At 54.5% G+C, this 23,547-nt stretch overlaps 1 protein-coding gene across 5 annotated transcripts in view; it reads left to right on the plus strand.

Annotated features, from left to right (window-relative positions):
- Positions 1-23,547, plus strand: part of LMF1 (lipase maturation factor 1) — a 115,257-nt gene that overhangs the window by 17,445 nt on the left and 74,265 nt on the right. For 4 of the 5 annotated variants that reach the window (XM_010338982.2, XM_074381814.1, XM_003928362.3 and 1 more), the window contains exon 3: positions 11,653-11,663. The exons of the other annotated variant lie outside the window; for it this stretch is intronic. In XM_010338982.2, the coding sequence (XP_010337284.2) occupies positions 11,653-11,663 (11 nt within the window). The remainder of the gene's footprint in view (positions 1-11,652; positions 11,664-23,547) is intronic. 5 annotated transcript variants of the gene reach the window in all.

The following is a 23,547-nucleotide window of genomic DNA, read 5'->3' on the forward strand; positions in this document are numbered from 1 at the left end:
TGGATATGTAGGAGGCTGGTGTGGGGTGTGTGTGTGGCGTGTAGGAGTCTGGTGTGGGTTGTGTGTGTGTGGACGTATAGGAGGCTGGTGTGGGGGGGTGTGGACGTGGAGGAGGCTGATATGGTGTGTGTGTGTGGATGTGGAGGAGACTGGTGTGGGGGGTGTGTGTGAATGTGGAGGAGGCTGGTGTGGGTGTGTGTGTGGACGTGGAGGAGGCTGGTGTGTGTGGATGTGGAGGAGGCTGGTGTGTGGTGTTTGTGTGGACGTGGAGGAGGCTGGTGTGTGGTGTTTGTGTGGACGTGGAGGAAGCTGGTGTGGGTGTGTGTGGACGTGGAAGAGGCTGGTATGGGGGTGTGTGTGTGTGGATGTGGAGGAGGCTGGTGTGGGTGTGTGTGGACGTGGAGGCAGCTGGTGTGGGTGTGTGTGGATGTGGAGCAGGCTGTTGTGGGTGTGTGTGGACGTGGAGGAGGCTGGTGTGTGGTGTGTGTGTGGACGTGGAGCAGGCTGACGTGTGGTGTGTGTGTGGATGTGGAGGAGGCTGGCGTGTGGGTGTGTGTGGGCATGGAGCAGGCTGGTGTGGGTGTGTGTGGACGTGGAGCAGGCTGGTGTGGCTCTGTGTGGATGTGTAGGAGGCTGGATTGTGGTCTCTGTGGCCTAGTTGGAAGCCGGCCTGCACTGGCTCCTGTGTACCCAGCTTGGTTCCACCCACCATGGGCCAGCCAGGCTTGCGTGGAGACTCAGGACGGCTCTGGCGTCTGGCAGGGAAGGAGGACAGGAGCAGCGGGCTCTGGGCTGTGTGGTCGGGACCGGGACCGCGTCCCAGGAGGAAGCCTGCGGGGTGGAGTGGCGCAGGCCCGGCTCGCCTCGGGCTGTGGATCCCGTGTTTTCCGTCGTGGTCAGGGCGGCTGGGCTGCGGTGGGAGTGTCTGGCCACGTGTGCTTCCCCTTGCTCTCCCGGGAGCCCGAGGGCTCTGTCCCGAGCATAGCTCCCTTCGCTCCTGTGTGCCCCGGCCAGAGGCGTGGGTGTCTGTGTGCTGGACTTGGCGCCACAGCCCAGGCCCTGCCGGGTCATGCGGTGATGGCCGCAGCTGACATCGGGGCAGCTGGATGGGGGGGTCCCTGTGTGTGGCTGTGCTGGGGTGGGCACTGCCGGTCCGGTTGCTGGGGGTTCATCAGTTCTCAGCTACACTCGAGTGTGTCATCTCATTCAACAAGCAGGTCAGACAGTGTCACCAGAGCCAGGTAGGAGGCCTGGGGACGCCACTGGCACCCATGACATGGCTCCGCCCCGGGCCAGTCCACAGCACACAGGCCTGACTTTGCTGAGGCACCCGTGAGCTGTCGGCGCAGGCGCAAGTGGCATGTTGGGGTCTAGCGCTCCCGTGGGAGTGCACGTGGCTGTTAGTGGTGCTCCCTGAAGCCTCGGGGCCTGTGATGTACATCCCTGCACATCAGGTCCACGTGAGTGGTCTGTCTGACGGTGGCCTGGTGGGGCCGTGCTGGTTGGCATCTGCCTGCTGAAGCGGCTTTTCCCCTTCGCCCTGCACTCTTGATGAGGACGTCCCTGTGTGCATTCCTCACTGGAGGACTGAGACTCCATCCGCCTCTGGGGCCTGAGGAGTCATGAGCCCCCTGCGTGGCAGGCTTCTCTCTGCTCTCATTTGTTGTTCACCTGAGCGTGGCTTGTGGCAGCGTGGACCGGCACGTTTTGTTTTGGTACTTTGTGGCACTGTCTGCTTGATCTAGGAATGTAAATGTCAGGGGGTTTGGCAACACGGCAGAGACAGCCAGAGCGTCATCATTAGTGCGTGAAACTCGAAGCGATTTTGGAGCGGCCTCTGAGTGCTGAGAGCCGGCCTCTCTGGTTCATAGCGCCGGGCAGCCTCGCGGGACGCCGCAGCCCTGAGACAGCTTCTGCTCCAGCGTGGGAAGTCGCTCCAGCTTCTCTGGCACGTTGGCTCTGGCCCTGTGGTCGGTGCTTGGCTTTGGCAGCGGCCCTGCGGGCTCCTCTGCTGTTCTTCAGCACAGCAGCGCGGCCATCCCTTCCCCACCATCCCGACCGCAGAAGGAAGGGAAGATTCTCCCCAGAAACTTGGACCGAGGTCGGGACACCTCAGGGGTCCTCCTTCCTCTGGAGGCGGCTGCCCTTGGCGCTTCCTTCCTGGGCAGGAGAGCAGTGGGTCCACTTCAAAGAGTGTGGAGAGCAGCGCCGGGCCGGAGGGGACTGGGAGGCCGCCAGCGCCTGGGACACCGCTGTCCGTGCTCCGTTTTTCTCTGACCGTGAACAGCGTGTGTGGGCTCCGGGACTGAAACGTGAGGCGATTCCCCAAGTGCCTGCAGTACCTGCCCCACCAGTTGCCCCGCGCAGCCCCGACCGGGTGGGCACGGCCTCTGTGTGTGCTCGCGCCTGGGAAGGCATCTGACAAGGCGTACACGTCTCCAGTGGTAAGAGTGAAGTCCTTCATTTGACAAAGGTCAGGGACCCCGTGGTGGGAGCCCACCCTGGGCGTCGCTGCCAGCTGGTCGTGGTCGTGTCCCACTTCCAAACGGCACGGGAAAAGCCGGACTCTGTTGCCACGTGCTGGGCCTCTGCCTGCGACATCTGACTCCCGCCTAGCGCTCAGCTCCTGCCTGTGAGCTGACGGGAAACAGCGTCACCCTCCTGGCCGGACGGGGGTTAGTCCTGGCCAGACAGAGCACTGGAGGTGGGCGTGTCTGTCGTGTGGGAGCCTGTGTGTGTCTGCTGGCACAGCGGTCGTCACTCAGGTGGTTACACAGCCCCTCCTGGGCACAGTGGACACTGCAGAGGGGGCGCTCTGGCTTCAGCTTGGTCAGGCCCAGGTACTTGAGAGGCAGAGGAACCACAGCAGGGTGTGGGCCTTGTAGGTGACCGAGGCCACGTCATTTGGCTTGAGGGTGGACCCGTTCATGTTCTCTGTTAAGGCCACTTTCAGAACAGTGTGAACTGCAGACCTGAACTCCCGCAGGGCGTCCCTGTGAGCACTCACCTTTCCAGTCTACTCTGAAAGTCTGCTGTCGCCTCAGCAGGAAGACCATGACTGTCCAGGCCTCACCCCCTAAAAGGCCTCTTCTGACCCTGGGTCAGTGGCCTCAGAAGATGCCCTGTCTTGGATAGGAGGCCGTGGGACAGCGTGGCTGCAGGACAGCATGTCCGTAGTGGCACGGGGCAGCATGGCTTTGGGACAGCATGTCCATAGTGGCACAGTGGCTGCGGGACAGCATGGCTGTAGTGGCCACGGGGCAGTGTGGCTGTGGGACAGAATGGCCGTAGTGGGGTGGGGCAGCATGGCCGTAGTGGCGTGGGGCAGCATGGCTATGGGACAGCGTTGCTGTGGGGCAGCATGGCCATGGTGGCCGCAGGATAGTGTGGCCATGGGTGCTCTCTGCAGAGGCTTCCCCTCCTGCTCAGAGCTGTAATGGCAAAGTTGGCATCTGAGGTTTCAGGGATTTGCAACCACAATACAGCGAATGCGGAAAGCACACAGTGGTTTTGTCCGCTGCCACCCAGCTGTCTCCTCCCCTTCATGGCTGTGGCTCTCCTCAGCCGTGGCTGAGGCTGCCCCTTGCCCTCCCTGGCGGGCCTGTGGTCGGGGGCCCACTGCAGAGGGGAAGGGACTCCCATGAGTCATTGCAGAAGCACAGCTGAAGCCGGTTCCAGACTCGGCATAGACTTCTCGGGAAGCATTTCTCGCAGCCAGCCGGCGCAGGGAGAACTCTGTCTGCACGATGTCCTGAGGCTTTTCTGGTCTTGCGGGTGGTTGGTCACCCAGTCTCCTGCGTCCAGAGCTTTCTTCCAGAGTCGCCGTGGTGTGCGAGTGGATCCCCTGAAGGCGTGTAATGTGCATTTCCCGGCCCTTTCTGCCAAGGCCTTCTAGTTATCCCAGTAGGTTGTGTGGCCTTTTCCGTTCTTAACCTAAATCTCTTTAACATTTGTCAACAAATATTTTTTTTTTTAAAGTTTTTCACTCTGACCCAGTGCCAGCTGAACTTTCTTTTTTGAGACAGGGTCGTGCTGTGTCACCAGACTGGAGTGCAGTCATGCAGTCACAGCTCACCACAGCCCCAGCCTCCTCAGCTCCACGATCCTCCCAGCTCAGCTCCCCAGATAGCTGGGCCTGCAGGTGCCCTCACCACACCTGGCTGACGTTTTTGTTCTTTGTTAGCTGTGCCTGCAGGTGCACGCACCACACCTGGCTGATATTTTAATTTTTGTGGAGGTGGTCATCTCACTGTATTGCCCAGGCTGGTCTTGATCTCCTGGGCTCAAAGTGTAATACTCCTGCCTCAGCCTCCCAAAGTGCTAGGATGACAGGTATAAGCCACCATGCCCAGCCAAAGTTTTTTTTTTTTTTGAGACGGAGTCTCGCTCTTGTTGCCCAGGCTGAAGTGCAGTGGTGCTATCTCAGCTCACTACAGCCTCTGCTTCCTGGGTGGACTGATTCTTCTGCCTCAGCCTCCTGGAGTGCAGTCACGCAGTCACAGCTCACCACATGTAGTGGTGAGCTCCCATGTAGCTGGGATTATAGGTGCACGCTATAATCAGCCTCCCATGTAGCTGGGATTATAGGTGCACACTGTTACCCCTGGCTAATTTTTGTCCGTTTAGTAGAGATGGGTTTTCACTGTGTTTCCCAGCCTGGTCTTGAATTCCTGACCTCCAGTGATCTGCCCACCTTAGCCTCCCAAAGTGCCGGGATTGCAGGTGTGAGCCACTGCGTCCAGCCCCGTTTTCTCGACTTAACAAAAGATACGTATTTCTTTGACTCCAAAGAGTACATCTCACAACCATCAGGGTGCACTAAATGTGGCGGAGATGACACTTCAGAGGAGGTCGGGCCTTCAGGATGCTGGGGCTGTAGACGGGTGAGGCTTCAGCAGGCAGCAAGGATGCTGGGCACAGCAGGTGGGGCCCTCCCCCGTGGGGTTGGCTGTGGTCCTGCGGACTGGGATTGGGGGCCCACTGACAGGTGCGGTTTGAGGGAGAGGACGTCTCACATTGAAACAATACTTAAAAATAAGAAATGTGCCTTCCTGGCTTCCGTGACTGTCCATGGCGGAGTACCAGGTGCAGTACGAGCCCTCTACTCCAAACTGTCAGCAAGTGAAATACCAGATGGCACAGGTGCCCAGGACTGTCGCCCCTGGAAAGAAGATACATACCGGGTGGCCTTGGTGGCCCCAGCCTTCTGCCTCAGCACCTTCTACCCCGCAGCTAGGGCACCCAGCAGAACACAAGGCCTCTCTGAACTCAGGAGGGATCAGAGTGGAGGGTGGCTTATGTGTATGTGGCAAGGTGCCAGGGTCAAGGAACGCACAGAGACGTCACCACAGGAACCTACACGGGTTCCCCTAAGTCTCTGGGTTTGTTCTAAGCGGTGAACGTGGAGGGTGAGCGTCTTTGAGGGCTGGTGGGATGTGGCAGGTAGGGAGCAGTGACCTTTGCGGTGAGTCTGAGGGTGCCACAGAGCCAGGAGACAAGCCTCCCATCAGCCAGTCTGGAGATGACTTGGGTAAGACCCCAGGCGCTCGGCCCCCACCCCTAGAAAGGCCACGTCTTGGGGGAAGGGCTCCTCTCGCCCTGGAAGAGGGCTGTTCTCCACTGACTCTGAGGAAGCTCAGAAGCAAGCCTTGGAAAGACCAGGTTCGTCCTCCAGCACCGTAACTGCTTACCGCACGGACTCATTCACCCTCCAAAGGCAGCAGAGTTCATCTCAGTGATTTCATCATCTTCCATAATGTCGGCTAGAATAAGAAATTACCACACAGGTAAAGAAACAGGAAGGTATGATCCCTCTCCAGGAAGAAAAGCAAAGGTCAGGAGAAGGTGACTGTGAGTACCGAGACCCCGCAACAGGAAGAGAGGATTTGAGGATTTAAGGCAGCCCCTGCAAACACGCAAGGACTCAAGGGAACTGTTCGTCTTTCTTTTTTGAGACAGGGTCTCACTCTGTCGCCCAGGCTGGAACACAGTAGTGAGATCTTGGCTCACTGCAACCTCCGCCTCCCGGGTTCAAGCGATTCTCCCGCCACAGCGTCCTAAGTAGCTGGGATTATAGGCGGGCACCACCACACTCAGCTGATGTTGGTATTTTTAGTAGAGAGGAGGTTTTACCACGTTGGCCAGGCTGGTCTCAAACTGCTGATCTTCCAGCTTCCTCGACCTCCCTGCTAGAATTTCAGATGTGAGCTACCACGCCCAGCCTAGCAGTGGTCTTAATGAATGAGCACATGAAATTTAACAGAGACTCTGAATCTTTACAGAAGAGGCAATTGGCATTTTAGAACTGAAAAGTAAAATATCTGTACTGAAAAATCTATTGCATGGGCTTAATAACAGGTTGGAGATGGTAGAAGAAAGCCTCAGTGAATTGAAGAGAACTCAGCAGAAATTATCCAAGCTAAAGAACGAACAGAAAAAGGATTGAAATAAGCAGAGCTTCAGTGACATGTGGGACAGACAGCACCAGGTGGTCGAACAGACAGGTGATTGGAGCCCCACACAGAGAGGACACAGAGAGTGGGGCACAGAAAATATTTAAAGAAATAATAGTGGAAAGATATTAAGTGTACAAAGCCAGGAAGCTCAGCATACCCTGAGCAGTAGAAGTAAGAGAAACCCTATCTGGGCACACTGGAGTCAAACTGCTGAACACCAAAGACAGACTCTTCTTAGCACCCAGGAAAAAAAGACATTCCACTCAGAGAATGGAGACTCAAATATGCCAGGCTTCTTATCACCACTGGAGGCCAGGGGACGATGGACTGTCATCTTTAAAGAAAAACAACTGGCCGGGCGCGGTGGCTCAAGCCTGTAATCCCAGCACTTTGGGAGGCCGAGGCGGGTGGATCACGAGGTCAAGAGATCGAGACCAGCCTGACCAACATGGTGAAACCCCGTCACTACTAAAAATACAAAAAATTAGCTGGGCATGGTGGCGCGTGCCTGTAATCCCAGCTACTCAGGAGGCTGAGGCAGGAGAATTGCCTGAACCCAGGAGGCGGAGGTTGCGGTGAGCCGAGATCGCGCCATTGCACTCCAGCCTGGGTAACAAGAGCGAAACTCCATCTCAGAAAAAAAAAAAAAAAAAAGGAAGAAAAACAACTGTCAGCCCAGAGTTCTATCTGGTGACAATATCCTTCAAAAGTGAAAACAAAATAAAGACATTTGCAGATGACTGAAAAAGGACAGAAGTCTTGGCCAGCAGACACACTGTACAAGATGGTAAAGGCGTATCTTCAGGCTGAAGGGATCGCTGCTAGGCAGAAACGCACCTGCAGAAAGGAGATAACTCTTCACAGCTCCAGGAAGTGGCGACATGTTTGCGAAGACACCTCTTGTTATTACCGTTTTATGTTCTCTGTTGTATGAATACAAACATTAGGGTGGCAGTGAGCCAGTTGCCTCAATGGCACCACCGGCCTGGTGGGTAATCCAGCCCGTCCCCGCTGTCCCTGAGAGCTGCCGTCCAGACCCGTCCCTGCTGTCCCCGAGAGCTGCCATCCAGCCCGTCCCTGCTGTCCCCGAGAGCCGCCTTCCAGCTCCTTTCCTGCCGTCCCCGAGGGCCACCGTCCAGCCCCGTCTCTACTGTCTCCAAGAGCCGCCGTCCAGCTCCTTCCCTGCTGTCCCTTAGAGCCGCCGTTCAGTTCTATCCCTGCTGTCCCTTAGAGTCACCATCCAGCCCGTCCCTGCCGTCCCCAGGAGCCGCCGTCCAGCACTTCCCTGTACCGGACAGGCCACGGTCTTGCACAGCGGGACCCAGCATCCCAGCCTTACCAGTACTAGCTGGCACCCTTTCCCAGTGACTGGGTGGGAGGCACAGCAGTCTGGTGGGCACTCCACCCCCTCTTCCACAGGGCAGATAGACACGGAAGGCCCCCAGCTGCCTTCACCCAAAGGCACTGCTCTTTTCCTGTGGCATTTTTTGGTAATTTCTGTTAAGAAATCCACACGTGGCCGGGCGCGGTGGCTCAAGCCTGTAATCCCAGCACTTTGGGAGGCCGAGGCGGGTGGATCACGAAGTCAAGAGATCGAGACCATCCTGGTCAACACGGTGAAACCCCGTCTCTACTAAAAATACAAAAAATTAGCTGGACATGGTGACACGTGCCTGTAATCTCAGCTACTCAGGAGGCTGAGGCAGGAGAATTGCCTGAACCAGGAGGCAGAGGTTGCAGTGAGCCGAGATTACGCCATTGCACTCCAGCCTGGGTAACAAGAGCGAAACTCCGTCTCAAAAAAAAAAAAAAAAAAGAAAAAAAGAAATCCACATGTTTGGCCTTCACCACGTGATGGAGACTTCAGTCATGATGATGTGATCAGCTGCAGACACAAGTCAGCAACCTGGGGCTGGTTCAGGAGAACACGGTGGGTCATGAAGTCCCTACTACACGCTTTCTAAATAGGCCTCCAGCAAAGCTCTTTGTGTTAGGCCAGAAAGTGGAAGATTTCTTACACGTTGACAACTAGCCTGCCCAGAAATGGGGAGCATAAAATTTAAAAAGTATTTATCCATGAAGCCTTCTTACAGATTATAAATAGCTGGAACCAAATGTGCTTTAAATCAAAGGCTTCCTATAGAAACGGGAGCCCCTGTGAAGTGCAGGGGGCAGGGCCTGTGTGGGGCCGTGTACAGCGTCCGCAGGGCACTGCGGTCTTTCTGCTTCCTCAGCACAGAGACCCCAACCGCGTGTAAGTCAGGTATGGGGCCTCGCCTGGCCGTCAGAGGGGCGCGTTCTCCCACCCAACCATCCAAAAGCAGATCTATACCCCGCCGTCCAAAGGAGGACTGGAATTTCTTTAAAGAACAGAATAAACCCCCGCATCACTCCATGGCAGTCAGTGTCTAACGTAAGTTTTAGCTGTTGGAAATAGAATAAAAGCTATGAAAGGAGTAAGGCGTTTTAGTTTTTCATGTCATCAGCTTCGCTAAAACCTGCTATTTAAAGAATCTTTTATCAGGCAGCCTTGCAATTCAAAATTCAGAACAGGTGAGGTTATAGGAGAACGTGTTTTCAGGCACCCCCAGCCGATGTGAAGGCAGCCGCGTCTGGGCAGACCCCTCTCCGCACGGTACTTGGCTTTGATGGCCCTGACTCACTGAGGCTCTTCGGGCCTTGGTCCCCTCTGATGAAAGCATGAGGCCGCTGCTCTTTACACAGGGCCTCTCGCTGTGTCGCCCAGGCTGGAATGCAGTGGCGCGATCTGGGCTTAAGTGATCTTCCCACCTTGGCCCCCAGAGTCGCTGGGACGAGAGGCATGCTCCACCACACCTGGCCAGTCAAAGAACAAAGCTTTTATTCTTGATGGATTTTTTAAAATCAGCTCCTTTTCCTTTCTCCATTCAATGAAGATTATGTATTGGGAACACTCCGGGCGTAAATTTACTTCTCGAATTAGCCACTGTGTGCAGCAGCTGCCTGGAAGGTTTTGGTGGTGGAAACGGAGGCAGAGAGTGCATTCTGCAGCCCTGGGGGTGCCCTCCCTCCCTCCCTCGCAGCCTCCTTGCTCCGGCATGAGAAGCAGACCCAGACTTTGTATTCTTTTACCTGTAAGGTGGCTCTGCACTGGGCACAGGTTGGTCTGAAACCATATCAGAGCCGCCACGGCAGCCACACACCTGATGCGGCTGAAGAATGAGCCGTCGGCGCTCCGTCCCCGGCCGTCTCCCTCAGGTCTCAGTGTCGATTGTCACCATTGCCTTCGCTGTGCTTCATACTGTGATATCAGGGTGGAAAAGTCACAGGCATATTCAAAGGCAGGACGGCGTAGGGAGCCCAGAACTGGACAGGCAGTGGGTCCTGAGGGCTCTGAGGCCCTCCCCACACCTGTGGCCTTTCATTCCTGTGGATTTCACTAGGCAGCGTTTCTTCCTCACGTCCTTAGTGGCATGGAATTCATGTACTGTAAAATCGCATTTAAAGCAAGCTTGTCCGCGTGCGGCTCAGGATGGCTTTGAATGCGGCCCAGCACAAATCCATAAACTTTCTTAAAACATGATGAGGTTTTATTTTTAACTCATCAGCTGTTGCTAATGTAGTCTATTTTATGTGTGGCCCACAGAAGCCAAAAGACTGGACAGCCTGATGTAAAGTGTGCAAGTCAGTGTACGTATTCATGGAGTCTGAGACCATGGGCACCGAGTTGAAGACATTCTGGCGGGGGCAGTTCACACCTGTTATCCCAGCACCTACGGAGGCGGAGGCAGGAGGATGGCCCGAGTCCAGGAGTTTAGACCAGACTGGGCAACATGGCACACCTCGTCTCTACAAAATATGCAAAAATTAGCGGGGCATCATGGTGCGTGCCTGTGGTCCCAGCAGCTGGGAGGCTGAGGAGGGAGGATTGCCTCAGGAGTGAAGTTGAGGCTGCAGTAAGCTATGACTGCACCACTGCACTCCAGCCTGGGTGACAGAATGAGACTCTGTCTCAAAAAAAAAAAAATTCTGACTGCCCCCGGAAGAAACCTGGCACTCTACTTCCTGTGTCTGTGGACTGGCCTGTTCCGTGCATTGCGTGTCCACGAGCCACATGCCGTGCCTTCTGCATTGGACGTGGCACCGAGCACTGCGGGGGGCCTCCTCACGCCAGCAGCAGTGTGTTCTGCCTCTTGCGGGACCACAGGTGGCAGAGGGGTTCCTTCTAGAATCCAAGGGTAAGTTTTGCTGTGAGGCAGGGTCCGGTTAGAGAGGCCACAGGCTGAGGCAGGCGTGGATGCGTTGGACGTTGTGTGTTCAGTACATATGGGGAGCTCCGTGTTTGTGATGTGCGGTCCTCTAGACACCTGTGCTCCTCGCTTGCGGCTTTGCTGTCTGAGGGTGAGAAGCGGGTCACGGCACCACAGAGCCCCTTTAGGTTGCAATGGATTAGTAAAGACACAGGCCTTTCCCAGTCTTTCCCACTAATTCCTTTCATTTAAGATCCCTTTTCTCATGCTCTGTGCTCCAGGTAATGTGATGTCCTTTCAGATTGGGCCAGGCGCGGTGGCTCACGCCTGTAATCCCGGCACTTCGGGAGGCCAAGGCAGGTGGATCACGAGGTCAGGAGATCGAGACCATCCTGGTCAACATGGTGAAACCCTGTCTCCACTAAAAATATAAAAATTAGTTGGGCATGGTGGCATGTGCCTTTAGTCCCAGCTACTCGGGAGGCTGAGGCAGGAGAATTGCTTGAACCCAGGAGGCGGAGGTTGCGGTGAGCCGAGATTGCACCATTGCACTCCAGCCTGGGCAACAAGAGTGAAACTCTGTCTCAAAAACAAACAAACAAACAAAAAAAATTCAGTTTCTAGAGTGTGACCTTTTTGGGGGCATTTGATTGAAATAATTGACACTGCAAAAAAAAAAAAAAAAGTATTAATTCACTCATCCCCAAAATCTATGTTATTTAATTTTATGAGTCCATAGTAGGTGTTTCTGGAAATATGTTTTGGTTGCCTGTTCTGGGCCTGCCCGTGTGCGGGCAGTGGGGAGGCGCCTGTGCCCTTAGTGCCCGGCAGGCCAGTCCTCGTGGCCAGGCTTCCCTGACCCACACTGTCCTCGGTGTGCCGGGTGGGCTTCGCTCAGCGGGGAAACACAGTGGGTTGGGATCGAAACAAGCCAAAGTTTTATACCTGTTTCTTCTTTTGCTTTTCAGGTATTCTTTCGGTAAGTGAAACCCATTTAGATAAAGCTCTGTGGCAGTGGAGCGTTGTATTTGGGTACGTATCTTCACGCGCTTGTCTGGCCTTTCCTGTTGCCCGAGCTTCTGCTGTCAGTCCTTCCGGAACTGCACTGCTGACAGCGGTGAGCGCTGGTGACCCGACCATGCCTCCTCCCGGATGAGCGAGCTCCTGGGCTCCCAGGCCCCGGGCACTTAGAGACGGCCGGCCGCACGGGTGATCATGGGCGTCTCACAGGTGTTATGACCACCGCTTCCCCGGGGCAGAGGGAAAGCACCCCCAGACCCGCCCCCCGTGGATGTGGGGGGCTGTGTGCACATCTGCCTGGAGGGGTTCGGTGGCACTCACCGCGCTGACACTGGCGGGCGCTTCGGCTTGTGCTTTGTGTGACGGAGGGGGGGGAGGGCCTCCCCAGCCCACACCACATGGAAAATACTGGAGGCTGGGAAGAGACAGGACAGGGCTGGGAGGACAGTGGGTGTGCCCTCTAGTGGGCCCAGAGGCCTGCAGACAGTCGTGGGACACGGTGGGTTGGTAAGTGGACCTGACCCAGGACCTTGGAAGGATGACCACTTCCCACCCCTACCTTTCTCCCTGACTCAGGGCGCAGGCACAAGGGCCGGTCTCTGCTGGTGAAGGCCCCAGCCTGTGCCTCGAACTCAGGCGCTCTCCCCTGGCCTCCCTGGCTCTCCGTCCCCCTTCCTGCCTTGCTTCACTGCTGGACCAGCAGAGCGGGGGCGGCCTGTCCCCTTCACAGTCTCAGGCCTCAGGGCCTGGGTCCTTGCAGTAAGGTCGCTTTCTTCATGCCTTTATTCCTCACATATTTCCGTTCCTTCAATATTGAGCACCAGTGATTCGAAATTGGGACTGAATCAAAGAAAGGAAGAACCTCAGAATTTGTTAAAATGCAAATACAAAGAACCTTATTCCTGATCTATAATCACCTTAAAAGGCAGGTACGTGTCATTGCAGATGACCAGGCTGCCTCGGCCACCGTCACTCATGGATTTCCTGGCTGCTGGCCGCCCCATGGGCTCCACCTGGCTCAGGGCACAGTCAGGGCGTGCTTACACCTGTTCATTGTTTTCATGTTTACGTTTTCTTAAAGCAGAAAGCAAGGAATTATTTTAGGAATTCCCATTCCATTTGCAAATCTGACACGACCTGGTGGGAACCGGCTGGCTCTGTGCCTGCCAGTCGTGTGCGGCCACCTCAAGGGAGCGGAGCGCTCATGAGCATGGAGCCAGTAGACCTGAGGAAGCGCCTGGTGGTACCCCGAGTCCTTGGGCCTCCCCCGGAGTGCGCCAGGATTCGTTCCATGTCAAAATGCCCACAGAGAAAACCATATCCTTCAACATTCAGATAAACAAATCTTTTCTTAGTAAATTTTATTTATTAAAAATTACAACAGGCCAGGTGCAGTGGCTCATGCCAATTATCCTAGCAATTTGGGGGCTGAAGCAGGATTGCTTGAGCCCACAAGTTCGAGACCAGCCTGGGCAACATAGCAGGACCCTATCGCTACAAAAAAGGTTTGCAAATTAAAATTGCAATAGTATTGTTTTTTCTCAGTTCTTATGAGGAGTGAAACCTTTAGGCCCTGACCCCTGAATTTAGTGGGAGAAGTTCCTGCTGTCTGTCTGATGTTGGGAATTCTGAGCAGTGATCACAAAATTGAGTCCTATGAAGCAAGCCCACAGTGTACAAGGTCAGCGCCACTAGGGCTATGAGTTGGGGGCCCAGGGCAGGCTTGGGGAGCAGCGGCCGAAGCTGAGGTGTTCTCCGTGAGTGGGGGGCCCAGGGCAGGCTGGGGGAGCCATGGCTGAAGCCTAGTGTTCTCTGTGAGTGGGGGGCCTGGGGCAGGCTTGGGGAGCAGTGGCTGACGCTCTTGTGTCCTCATGAGGGATGGGTCTGTGAGGCCGAGTTGCTGCCCTGTCTTGGGATGGAGGCCATGGGAGTCATTGTCAAGGATGAGAGGGCCTGGGGCCACCTTCCCTGTGCCCTGGCCTGTGAGGCCTCCTGGGGTACACAGGAGTTGGCTGTTGGGGAAGCGCCTGGGGAGTGGACTCCCAGAGGCAGTGCTGGAGTGGCAGCGGCAGTCCAGGGGCCAGGTGTCTCTGGATCCATCCTCGCGTGTCCCCAACCACTTGCTGAAGCAGACGCAGCGCGGGCCGCACGGAGTTGGGGAGTGCACCCGTGTGGCCGCTGTCAGGGCGGCGCCTGTGCTCCCGGCCGAAGGAAGCCGCGCATCCATCACTGCTGGCGTGTTCAGGTGTACTTCACACAGTTTAATTGAGCCTTTCTAGCAGGTGGTCATTCCAGGGACTCAAGCGGAGCGTTGGCTCCTTAGCGTTAATGTTTTCCTCCTGAGAGCCCTCGTGAGCCTGAGTTTCGTGTTGCGTCTGGCCCTGCGGCGGTTCAGCGCGTCACTTTGGCTGTTGCTCAGAGATTCGGACGACGCCTCGTGGCTTTGGCGGTGCCCTCCCTCCTTTCCTAGCGGCCGCGCGGCTCTGCAGCGTCCTGCCTTCCCTGATGCTAGAGGACACGGCGCAGCCGGTGACGGAGGTACGACGCCGGTGCTGGGCCGCTGAACGGGCTCCTGGTCTGAGGCCTCGTTTGGGACGCCTGGGAGAACTCCCTCGGCACGTGTGCTTCTGTGCTCACCTCAGTGACGTTCATTGTCTGTATTTTGCAAAATGGGGTTCGGTGGACATCAGGCAGCTCTGGGGGTATCACTGGGCACACGTGTTTTTAGAATTAATTTAAGCTAGATGAATTAAAAAGCTCCGGTCCTTGGTTGCCTGGGCTGCACCCCACATGCTCTGTGGCCGCATGTAGCTGTGGCTTTCCCACTGGGCGGTCCCAGACCCCCCCTTTTTTTCTTTGAGACAAGAGTCTCGCTTTGTGGCCCAGACTGGAGTGCAGTGGCGTGATCTGAGCTCTCTGTAACCTCTGCCTCCTGGGTTCAAGCGATTCTCCTGCCTCAGCCTCCCGAGCAGCTGGGACTACAGGCGTGCCCCACCACGCCCAGCCCCAGACCATTCTTAGCCCGGAACAGCCTGTGCACGCTGCTGGTCAAAGATGCTCACATTTCACCAGCAGCAAATCCTGCCCTCTGAGTGCTCACGGTGCTGCATGAGCTCCCTGAGACATGCGGGACGCTGCTGAGTGAAAACAGCTGCTGGCTGGGGAGTGGACACAGCCCGGTCGCTGGTGTCTGCCTTTTTCCCAGGGCCACCACATCGTCCACAGTGTTCACGTTTGTGTTCCTTTTGAGGCAGGGTCTTGGTCTGTCGCCCAGACTGGAGTGCTGTGGCGCAATCTCAGCTCTTTGACCTCCCGGGCTCGGGCGATCCTCCCTCCTCAGCCTCCTGAGTAGCTGGGACTACAGGCGCGCCACCATGGCCGGATAATTTTTAAACGTTTTGTGGAGACGCGGTCCCGCTGTGCTGCCAGACTGGTCTTTGGGTTTCTGTTGGCATCTCTGCGATGCTCTGTCCTGGGCTCTCTGCCCCAGGGCCCCGTGGCCTGGCCACAGGCGGATGCGACTGCTGGGCAGGATGAAGCTGCGATCGTGGGGGCCGCGCTTTCCAGCACACAGGAAAACCACAGTATTTGTTAAACCCGTTCTGCCGTCTGTTTCTGCTGGAGTTCAGATAGGGCTGAGCTTTGAGGGCTGCTGAGTGTGTCACATCCACTTCAAAGAAGGAGCCTACCCGTCATGAATTCTGAAGCCCCAAGTGCCTGCTTCCTGCCGCCCTGCAGGGAGCACACCTTTTGATATTCAGTGAGCCTGGATCCCGGAGGCTCTGAGCCTCCAGCTGCCCTTCCAGCTGCCCTTGCACGTTGGAAAGGAGGCAGGAACGCAGAGGACCCGCCGCAGCGGGCAGTGGGGGTCCACAGGGCAGCCTGCTTTCCCTCCTCCGGGCCAGGCTGCCTTTGCCCGCACCCTCCCGGCAGCGCACGGTTCCCCAGGTGTGGGCCCTGTCCCCCAGCGTGGTCCTGTTTCCTGAGTGTTGTTCCCATGTCCCCAGCATGGTCCCCATTCGCCATGGGGCGCCAGGCCTAGTGCCTGGTTCTGTAAGGAGAGCAGGCTCTGGGAAGGGGCTCCCGTCTGCAGAGTTTGGTTAGGTTTAAACAGAAAGGCCGCTGCCGTTGTTCAGGGACTGAGACCAGAGCCGGGCCCCAGTGCTTCTGGAGAGGCTGCTTTCTGCCCCTCCGAGGCCTGGGGAGAGATGGCCAAACTTGAGGAGTGGGCGCCGGACAAGACAGCATCGTGACCCCACTGCCACTGGGACGAGACCAGGGAAAGGAGAGACTTGTGGTGAGGAGTCCTGGAACCGGGGGCAGCCCTGTGTGAGGAGGGGGGCAGAGGCCACGGGGGCGGGGCGGGGCTTCACCTGGCTCAGCTCTCAGGCCATTTTGCAGGGTCCTTGCACGCAGATAGAGTTCCAGAGGAAGACTGACAGGTTCCCAAGGCCTCTGGAGTGCTTCAGGCCCCCAAAAGCATTTTGTAATTTTTTATGATTTTAGCTTGATGAACCTGGATGTGTGTGGGTATCTACCTCCAGGCAATCCCACCCCTACCTTGCACCCTTGGGCCCCCGTGGGGGCGTCGGGATGGGCTCGTGCAGGGGACCAGGCTGTTGATGGTGACTGCCTGTGGGGACGGCTGGATGCCTTTGCCCCCCTGCTCCCTCAGGGCAGCCAAGTGAGGGTGGCAGCTGGGGGCATGCAGAGGAGTGAGGGTGCTGGTGCCCAGGGAAGGGTTCTGGAAGGCTCCACGCCCCTGGGATATTCTTTTGTAGGAAGTGGGTTCTGTTTCTCACTGCTGTCCCATCCAGGTGAGAGCTGGACAGGTCAGGGCCTGAGGGAAGTTGGGATCCTTGGAGTAAGAAGCTTCCTTGAGCAACGGTCAGCTTATCCCTATCTTCCATTGAGGAATGACTGGTTTATTCTCCTCTCCCATTGATGAATGATTGGTTCATCTTCATCTTCTATTGATAAATGATTGGGTTTTTCTTATTTTTTCTGTTAAGGAATGATTGGTTGATCCTTGTCTTCTATTGATAAATGAGGGTTTTCTTCATATTTCCCATTAAGGAATGATTAATTCATCCTCATCTTCCATTGATGAATGATTGGCTTATCCTCGTCTTCCGGAAGGCCAATGCCATCTGGTCCGGGGCCTTCCTCCGGGGGGGGGGGGGCCCAGTGTCAGTACCAACGCACAGGTGGCATTGGGCCTCGTTGGGATTGCATTGTGGTTAAGCTGAAAACTCTTGGAGCTCCTCGGGGGATGTCCACGTGGCGGGTGTGAGGGCAGCAGGAGCTCCTTGGGAGCCTCGGAGGTGGAACGGGCAGCTGTCCCAGTCGGTGCCTGTGCAGGCGGCGGCCTGGGTTTCACTGTAGGTCGTGCTGGAACCCTGTTTTCTACATTTGGAGGCTTTCCCAACCTCCACAGAGAGGACTCTGGGAGAGGAAGGGCGGCAAATGGCCCCCAGGGGAGCAGCCGGCATCCTGGCCATGAATGAGCTGTGGGCTCCCTGGGGTCCTGCGTGCAGCCAGCACACTGAAGGAGAAGGGGACCAGGCCCCTCCGGGGTTTGGCTCTGCACTTCCCCACCTCTCAGGCCTGCTTTTGAGGCTGTCCCTACGAGAACTGAGTGCCACTGGGTATTTGCAGGCCCCAGATGCTGGGCTCGCGTGATTTCCATTGCAGCAGCACATCCTGCCAGCCGTTTGACCCTTTACCCTTGCCGCTCTTAAATTCATGCTTTAAAAACAGCTTAATGAGGGGTTTACTGGCCCAACTGGAAGTTTTTATTAAGCCCTGTTAGTGCTGGAGCAGAGCCTGCCCGCAGGAAGCGGATGGGGGGTGAGCCCTGAGCCACCCGGGCTGTGCCGGGGTCCGCCGGCAGCCTCCCATCCCTGGCCTACAGAGCCCTCCTGCCCCTGCTTTAGTGACCGCCCTTCCCTCCCTGTCCCAGCTCCCAGGGTCAGGAATGCAGTTTCTTTTGATTAAATTATTCCCTAATCAGAGGCGTCCTCGATGACCTCTGCTGCGAGCTCACCCAGCTGCTGGGCTGCAGCAGGCAGGCTGAGCTGGCTCCTCTCTGCATCCTTTCTCTCAGGCTCCTGTGTTAATCTAACCACACCGCTCCTCCCTGGGGGAGAAGCGTCCTCTAGATTTCGGTTCTGGAGGGTTCCCTCAGACCAGGAAGCAGAGCCCCTCCCCGTCACCTGGGGCTGGAGTGACTGTGGTCCCCGGAGGCAGAGCCCTTCCCCGTCACCCAGAGTGACTGTGGTCCCCGGAGGCAGAGCCCTTCCCCGTCACCCGGAGTGACTGTGGTCCTGGGAGGTAGACCCCTTCCCCATCACCCGGAGTGACTGTGGTCCCCGGAGGCAGAGCCCTTCCCCATCACCCGGAGTGACTGTGGTCCCAGGAGGTAGACCCCTTCCCCATCACCCGGAGTGACTGTGGTCCCCGGAGGCAGAGCCCTTCCCCGTCACCCGGAGTGACTGTGGTCCCCGGAGGCAGAGCCCTTCCCCGTCACCCGGAGTGACTGTGGTCCCCGGAGGCAGACCCCTTCCCCATCACCCGGAGTGACTGTGGTCCCCGGAGGCAGAGCCCTTCCCTGTCACCCGGAGTGACTGTGGTCCTGGGTGCCTCTAGTCTCAGTGTTTGGTCATCTCCTCCATAGGAAGGTCAGGGAAGCCCTCTTGGGTGAATTTTAGAGTCCCCACGTAACATGTGCTGGCCGTGACCCTCTCTACTGGCCATTTCCAAGGTGAGAAAGGGCTCTTGAATGGCTTCTGTGTGTCCTCACCAGCAGCAGCCCTTGGCTGGCCACGGGAGGACGAGTGCCCTCAGACTCGGCTCTGCCTCTGGAAGCCTCTGGGCTTGGGTGTCCGCCTGGGCGCCGTGGCCCATGTGGACCCCGCAGTGTTCTCCACTGGGGTCTTAGGGGCTTCTCTCTGTCGCCACCTGTCAGGCTGTCTGTCTTCTTGGGCCACCCGGACATCAGCGTAGGGCTGGGGTGCTGCCCAGGGAGGACTCCTGTGGCTGGAAGGGAGGACTCGGGGAGAGGAGAGGCGGCCAGTGGGGCCAGGGAGCAGCCGGCATCCTGGCTGTGAATGACCTGTGGGCTCCCTGGGATCCTGCGGGTAGCCAGCACGGTGAAGGGGGAGGGGAAGCCTCTGGGTAGACGCCAGGCCCCTTAGGGTGCGTGCTGTGGTGTGGTTCCACCTTCACACGTGTGCATGCGCAACTTGGGTGGGCACTTGCTTTGAGGGTCGTCTTTTTTCATCTAATTTTTGTCCACCCTATGTTAAGCTTCTGGCTCTGTCCTTCCTTATCTTCATTCCAACTCAGGTTCGTACCCAAGCCCAGACATATCCAAACACACCTGCACACGCACACACACACATGCACAGGCACACACAGGATTTAGGAGGAAATGTCTGCTTGACTCAAACGGGGCCATATTAGATATCTTTCTTCCATTCCTTTTTTCACTCATTAATACCTGGTGAAAATTACTAAGTTGAGACTCCCTCTCCAGGAAAAAATTATATATATATATATAATTTTTGTCAGAGGCGGGACCTTGCTGTGTCACCCGGGCTGGAGTGTGGTGGCGCGGTCACGGCTCATTGCAGCCTTGACCTCCCAGATTCACATGATGCTCCCACCTCAGCCTCCCAAGTAGCCAGGAGACCACAGGCATGAACCACCACACACAGTTAAATGTTTTATTTTCTGTTTTGCAGAGGCAGGGTCTTGCTGTGTTGTCCAGGCTGGTCTTGAACTCCTGGGTCAAACCATCCCCCGTCTTGACCTCCCAGAGTGCTCCAGGGGATCACAGGCGGGAGCCACCACACCCAGCCAGAAAGGCCGTTTGGTCTCATCCCCGTGACTGTGAACATCCCGTTGGTTCTGAGTTCCCCCATCATGATGTTACCCATTTCCATTCTGAAACATGACTGTCTCTTTACTACGCAGAATTCTAAACTACTGCAGAACTGTTTGGGTGCTGAAATTCATACTCTCAGTCTTGAACCCACTTGGGTGGCTCAATCTAGACTCTTCCACACTGCTCTGTCGCCCAGGCTGGAGTGCAGTGGCACGATCTCAGCTCACTGCAACCTCCATCCACCTCCCAGGTTCACGTGATTCGCCTGCTTCAGCCTCCCAAGTAGTTGGGACTACAGGCGCACACTGCCAAGCCCAGCCAATTGTATTTTGGTAGAGACTGGATTTCACCGTGTTGCCCAGGCTGGTCTCGAACTCCTGAGCTCAGGCAATCTGCCCGCCTCGGCCTCCCACAGCGTTAGTATTACAGGCGTGAGCCACCACGCCCGGCTGACAGTGCTTTTTTTTTTTCTTTCTTTTTTTTTTTTTTTTTTAAGAAAAAGAATAAAGAAGAGGAAGAAAGAGAAAGAGGAAGAGGGAGAGAGGATGGGGGTATTGCTTTATTGCCCGGGCTAGAATGCAGTCTAAATATGGGTATGCCTATAATTGTCCTTAATAATAGAGATATAAAAGAAAATGAGGGAAGAGAATAGCAAACAAGGAGCCAACCAACATTTCGTTTAAACTTCTAAGTTGATATGATGTGGTACTGATAAGAGTGTATATTTTGTATATTTAAAGTGGAGAGTTCTATAAATGTTAATTACATTTACTTGTTCCAGATCTGAGTTCAAGTCCTGGATATCGTTAATTTTCTATCTCATTGATCTGTCTAATATTAATGTTGAAGTCTCCCACTATTATTGTGTGGGAGTCTAAGTCTCTGTATAAGTCTTGTATGTCTGCGTATTCCTGTATTGGGTGCGTATATATTTAGGATCTTTAGCTCTTCTTGTTATTGCATTGATCATTTTATCATTATATAATGTCCTTCTTTGCTTCCTTTGATCTTTGTTGCTTAATTGTAACTTCTGCTTTTTGTTATTTATTTTTGCTCTCTGTTTGGTTGGTAAATCCTTCTCCATCCCTTGTTTTGAGTCTTTGTGTATCCTTGAATGTGAGATGGGTCTGGATGCAGCATACCGGTGGGTTTTAGTTTTTTATTCAAATTGCCTGTCTGTCTTTGGATTGGGGGATTTAGTCAATTTAAATTTAGAATTAATAATAATATATGTGAGTTTAATACTGCCATTTAATATTAGCTGGCTATTTTGCCCATTAGTTGATGTAAATTCTTCATTATATTGATGCTCTTTACTTTTTGGTGTTTTTTAGAAAGGCTGATACTGTTTGTTCCTTTCTATGTGTAGTGGTTCTTTCAGAAGCTCTTGTAAAGCAGGCCTGGTGGTGATGAAATCTCTGAGTGCTTGCTTATTCACAAAAAACTTTATTTTTCCTTCACTTGTGAAGCTTAGTTTGGCTGGATGTGAAATTCTTGGTTGAAAGTTCTTTTCTTTAAGGATGTTGAATATTGGTCCCCACTCTCTTCTGGCTTGTAGGGTTTCTGCTGAGAGATCTGCTGCAAGTCTGATAGGCTTCCCTTTGTGGGTAACCTGACCTTTCTCTCTGGCTGCCCTTAGTATTTTCTCCTTCATTTCAACCCTGGTGAATCTGACGATTATGTGCCTTGGAGTTGCTCTTCTTGAGGAATATCTCTGTGGTGTTCTCTGTATTACCTGGAGTTGAATATTATCCTGCCTTACTAGGTTGGGAAAATTTTCCTGAATAATGTCCTGAAGCGTATTTTCCAGCTTGGATTCATTCTCTTGGTCACATTCAGGTACACCTATCGAGCGTAGATTAGGTCTTTTCACATAGTCCCATATTTCTTGGAGACTTTGCTCGTTCCTTTTTATCCTTTTTTCTCTAATCTTCTTGTTTTATTTCATTGAGTTGGTCTTCGACCTCTGATATCCTTTCTTCTGCTTGATCAATTTGGCTGTTAAAACTTGTGCATACTTCACGTAGTTCTCGTATTGTGTTTTTCACCTCCATCAATTCACTTATATTCCTCTCTAAATTGTGTATTCTTGTTAACATTTCATCAAATCTTTTTTCAAAGTTCTTAGTTTCTTTGGATTGGGTTAGAACAAGTTCTTTTAATTCACAGAAGTTTCTTATTATCCACATTTTGAAGCCTACTTCTGTAATTGGAACACACTCGTTCTCCATCAAGCCTTGTTCCCTTGCTGATGAGGAACTGGGATCCCCTGCTAAGGGAGAGGCATTCTGATCTTGGGTATTCCCAGCCTTTTTTGGCTGTTTTCTTCCGTTTGTTATAAATTTATCCATCTGTGGTCTTTGTATTTACCGTCTTTGTAATTGGGTTTCTGAGTGGACGTCCAACTTACTGATTCTCAGCGCCGAAATCTGAGCAACCCACTGCGCCGACTAAATCAGCGGCGTTAAGATTGATGGTGCTTTTCTGATTCTGCACCAAGAACCGACACTCCAAGGCGCCAGCAAAACTGCCTCGCCGGTCACAAGAGTCGCGCTGGCGACCCATGGGGCTCCTCCGCTGGGAATCTCCTGGTGCGTGAGCAACAAGAATTCATGTGAAGGTGTGACGTCCCCTCGTTCTTTGCGCTTTCACTGGGAGCTACAATCCCGAGCTGCTAGTGATCAGCCATCTTGGATCTCTCCTCGACAGTGCTTTTTAATTGTATTTATGCTAGCCTGTGAGGGGGGACATTGTTCTTAAGCTGTATTTCTGTTAGGCTGTGTGGATGTGGGATGTTTGGTGGCATCTGCTCTTCATTCGTAGTGGATTTGTGACAGTGACAGTGAGTGTGGAGCTTACTGCGTGGTACTGTTGGGGCTGAAGAGGGCATTTGCACCAGCACCCATTCTGCAGGGGGCAGCCGAGCCCTGCGGGTGTCGAAGGACTTGCTCCAGGCGCCCTGCGGACGAGGGTCAGACTGCACGTGCCCTCCCCTCGCCCCTCCCACTGCCAGGCTGGACTGTGTGGCATGACCACGGCTCCTTGCGGCAGGGCACGGGCTGTGCCACCCCCAGAAGGCCTGAGTCCCTTCTCCCACCTGGGGCTGAATACTGGCTTCCTCCTTCCCTGCTCCCTGTTGCCGAGACCACCCTAGATCGCCCCTTTATGGCTCTTTTCAAAGAAGCAGTTTTATCTCTCAGGTTTTTAAAGTATATTTCAGCTCATTAACTTGTACCTTTTGTAGGTCGCTTGCTTTTTCTGGGAGGAAGGGGTTTATCATTTCCAGTGCCCGGAGCCGGTTGATACAGTTGTTTTCTGAGTCGTCTTCTCTGCTAATGAAAACCCACTGGAGGTTGGCCACCCGCTTCCGGCCGCATCCCTGCCCCACCCTATCACCTGAGACCCCTTGACAGGGGCCGACGGTGGGGCTTTATAATCTTCAGTGCTAATGCCTCTGGACTGAGGGCCACCCGGAGAAAAGCTTTGAAAGTGCTGCATGCTCAGGGCTTTACAGCTTACGTTTTGTTCCTTAACTTTGACTTTATTACACGGTGGTCTGTGTGGCCTGAAGTTTGTTCTTTTAATTATTAAAAAAAAAGCTAGGCATGTACATGATTAGTCAGATTGTATTAAACAACTTATGATAAGGAACAGAAGTACCGCTTTACCACTTCTCACCCAAAATCCTGTTCTCCAGACCTTTCATCACCCCCGGCACTTCCTCTGGTATTCGGCTCTGTCTTTCTGATAGGTTTATGTGAATTGTTGGCATTTCACTTTGAGGCATCATGTATACATGTCCTCCTGTGAATGACAGGGATTGCCCTCACACCCCGGTGTTCTTTCACCATCATCATCGTCTCAGCATAGCTATGTCACAAATACAATTTTATTAGTTTAATAGTCTTTACAGTATCATGACTGTAAATATTGTGACTGCTGAGCCAAATAGTGA

The sequence above is a fragment of the Saimiri boliviensis genome, chromosome 12, assembly GCF_048565385.1.
Source record: "Saimiri boliviensis isolate mSaiBol1 chromosome 12, mSaiBol1.pri, whole genome shotgun sequence".
Lineage (NCBI taxonomy): Eukaryota > Metazoa > Chordata > Mammalia > Primates > Cebidae > Saimiri > Saimiri boliviensis.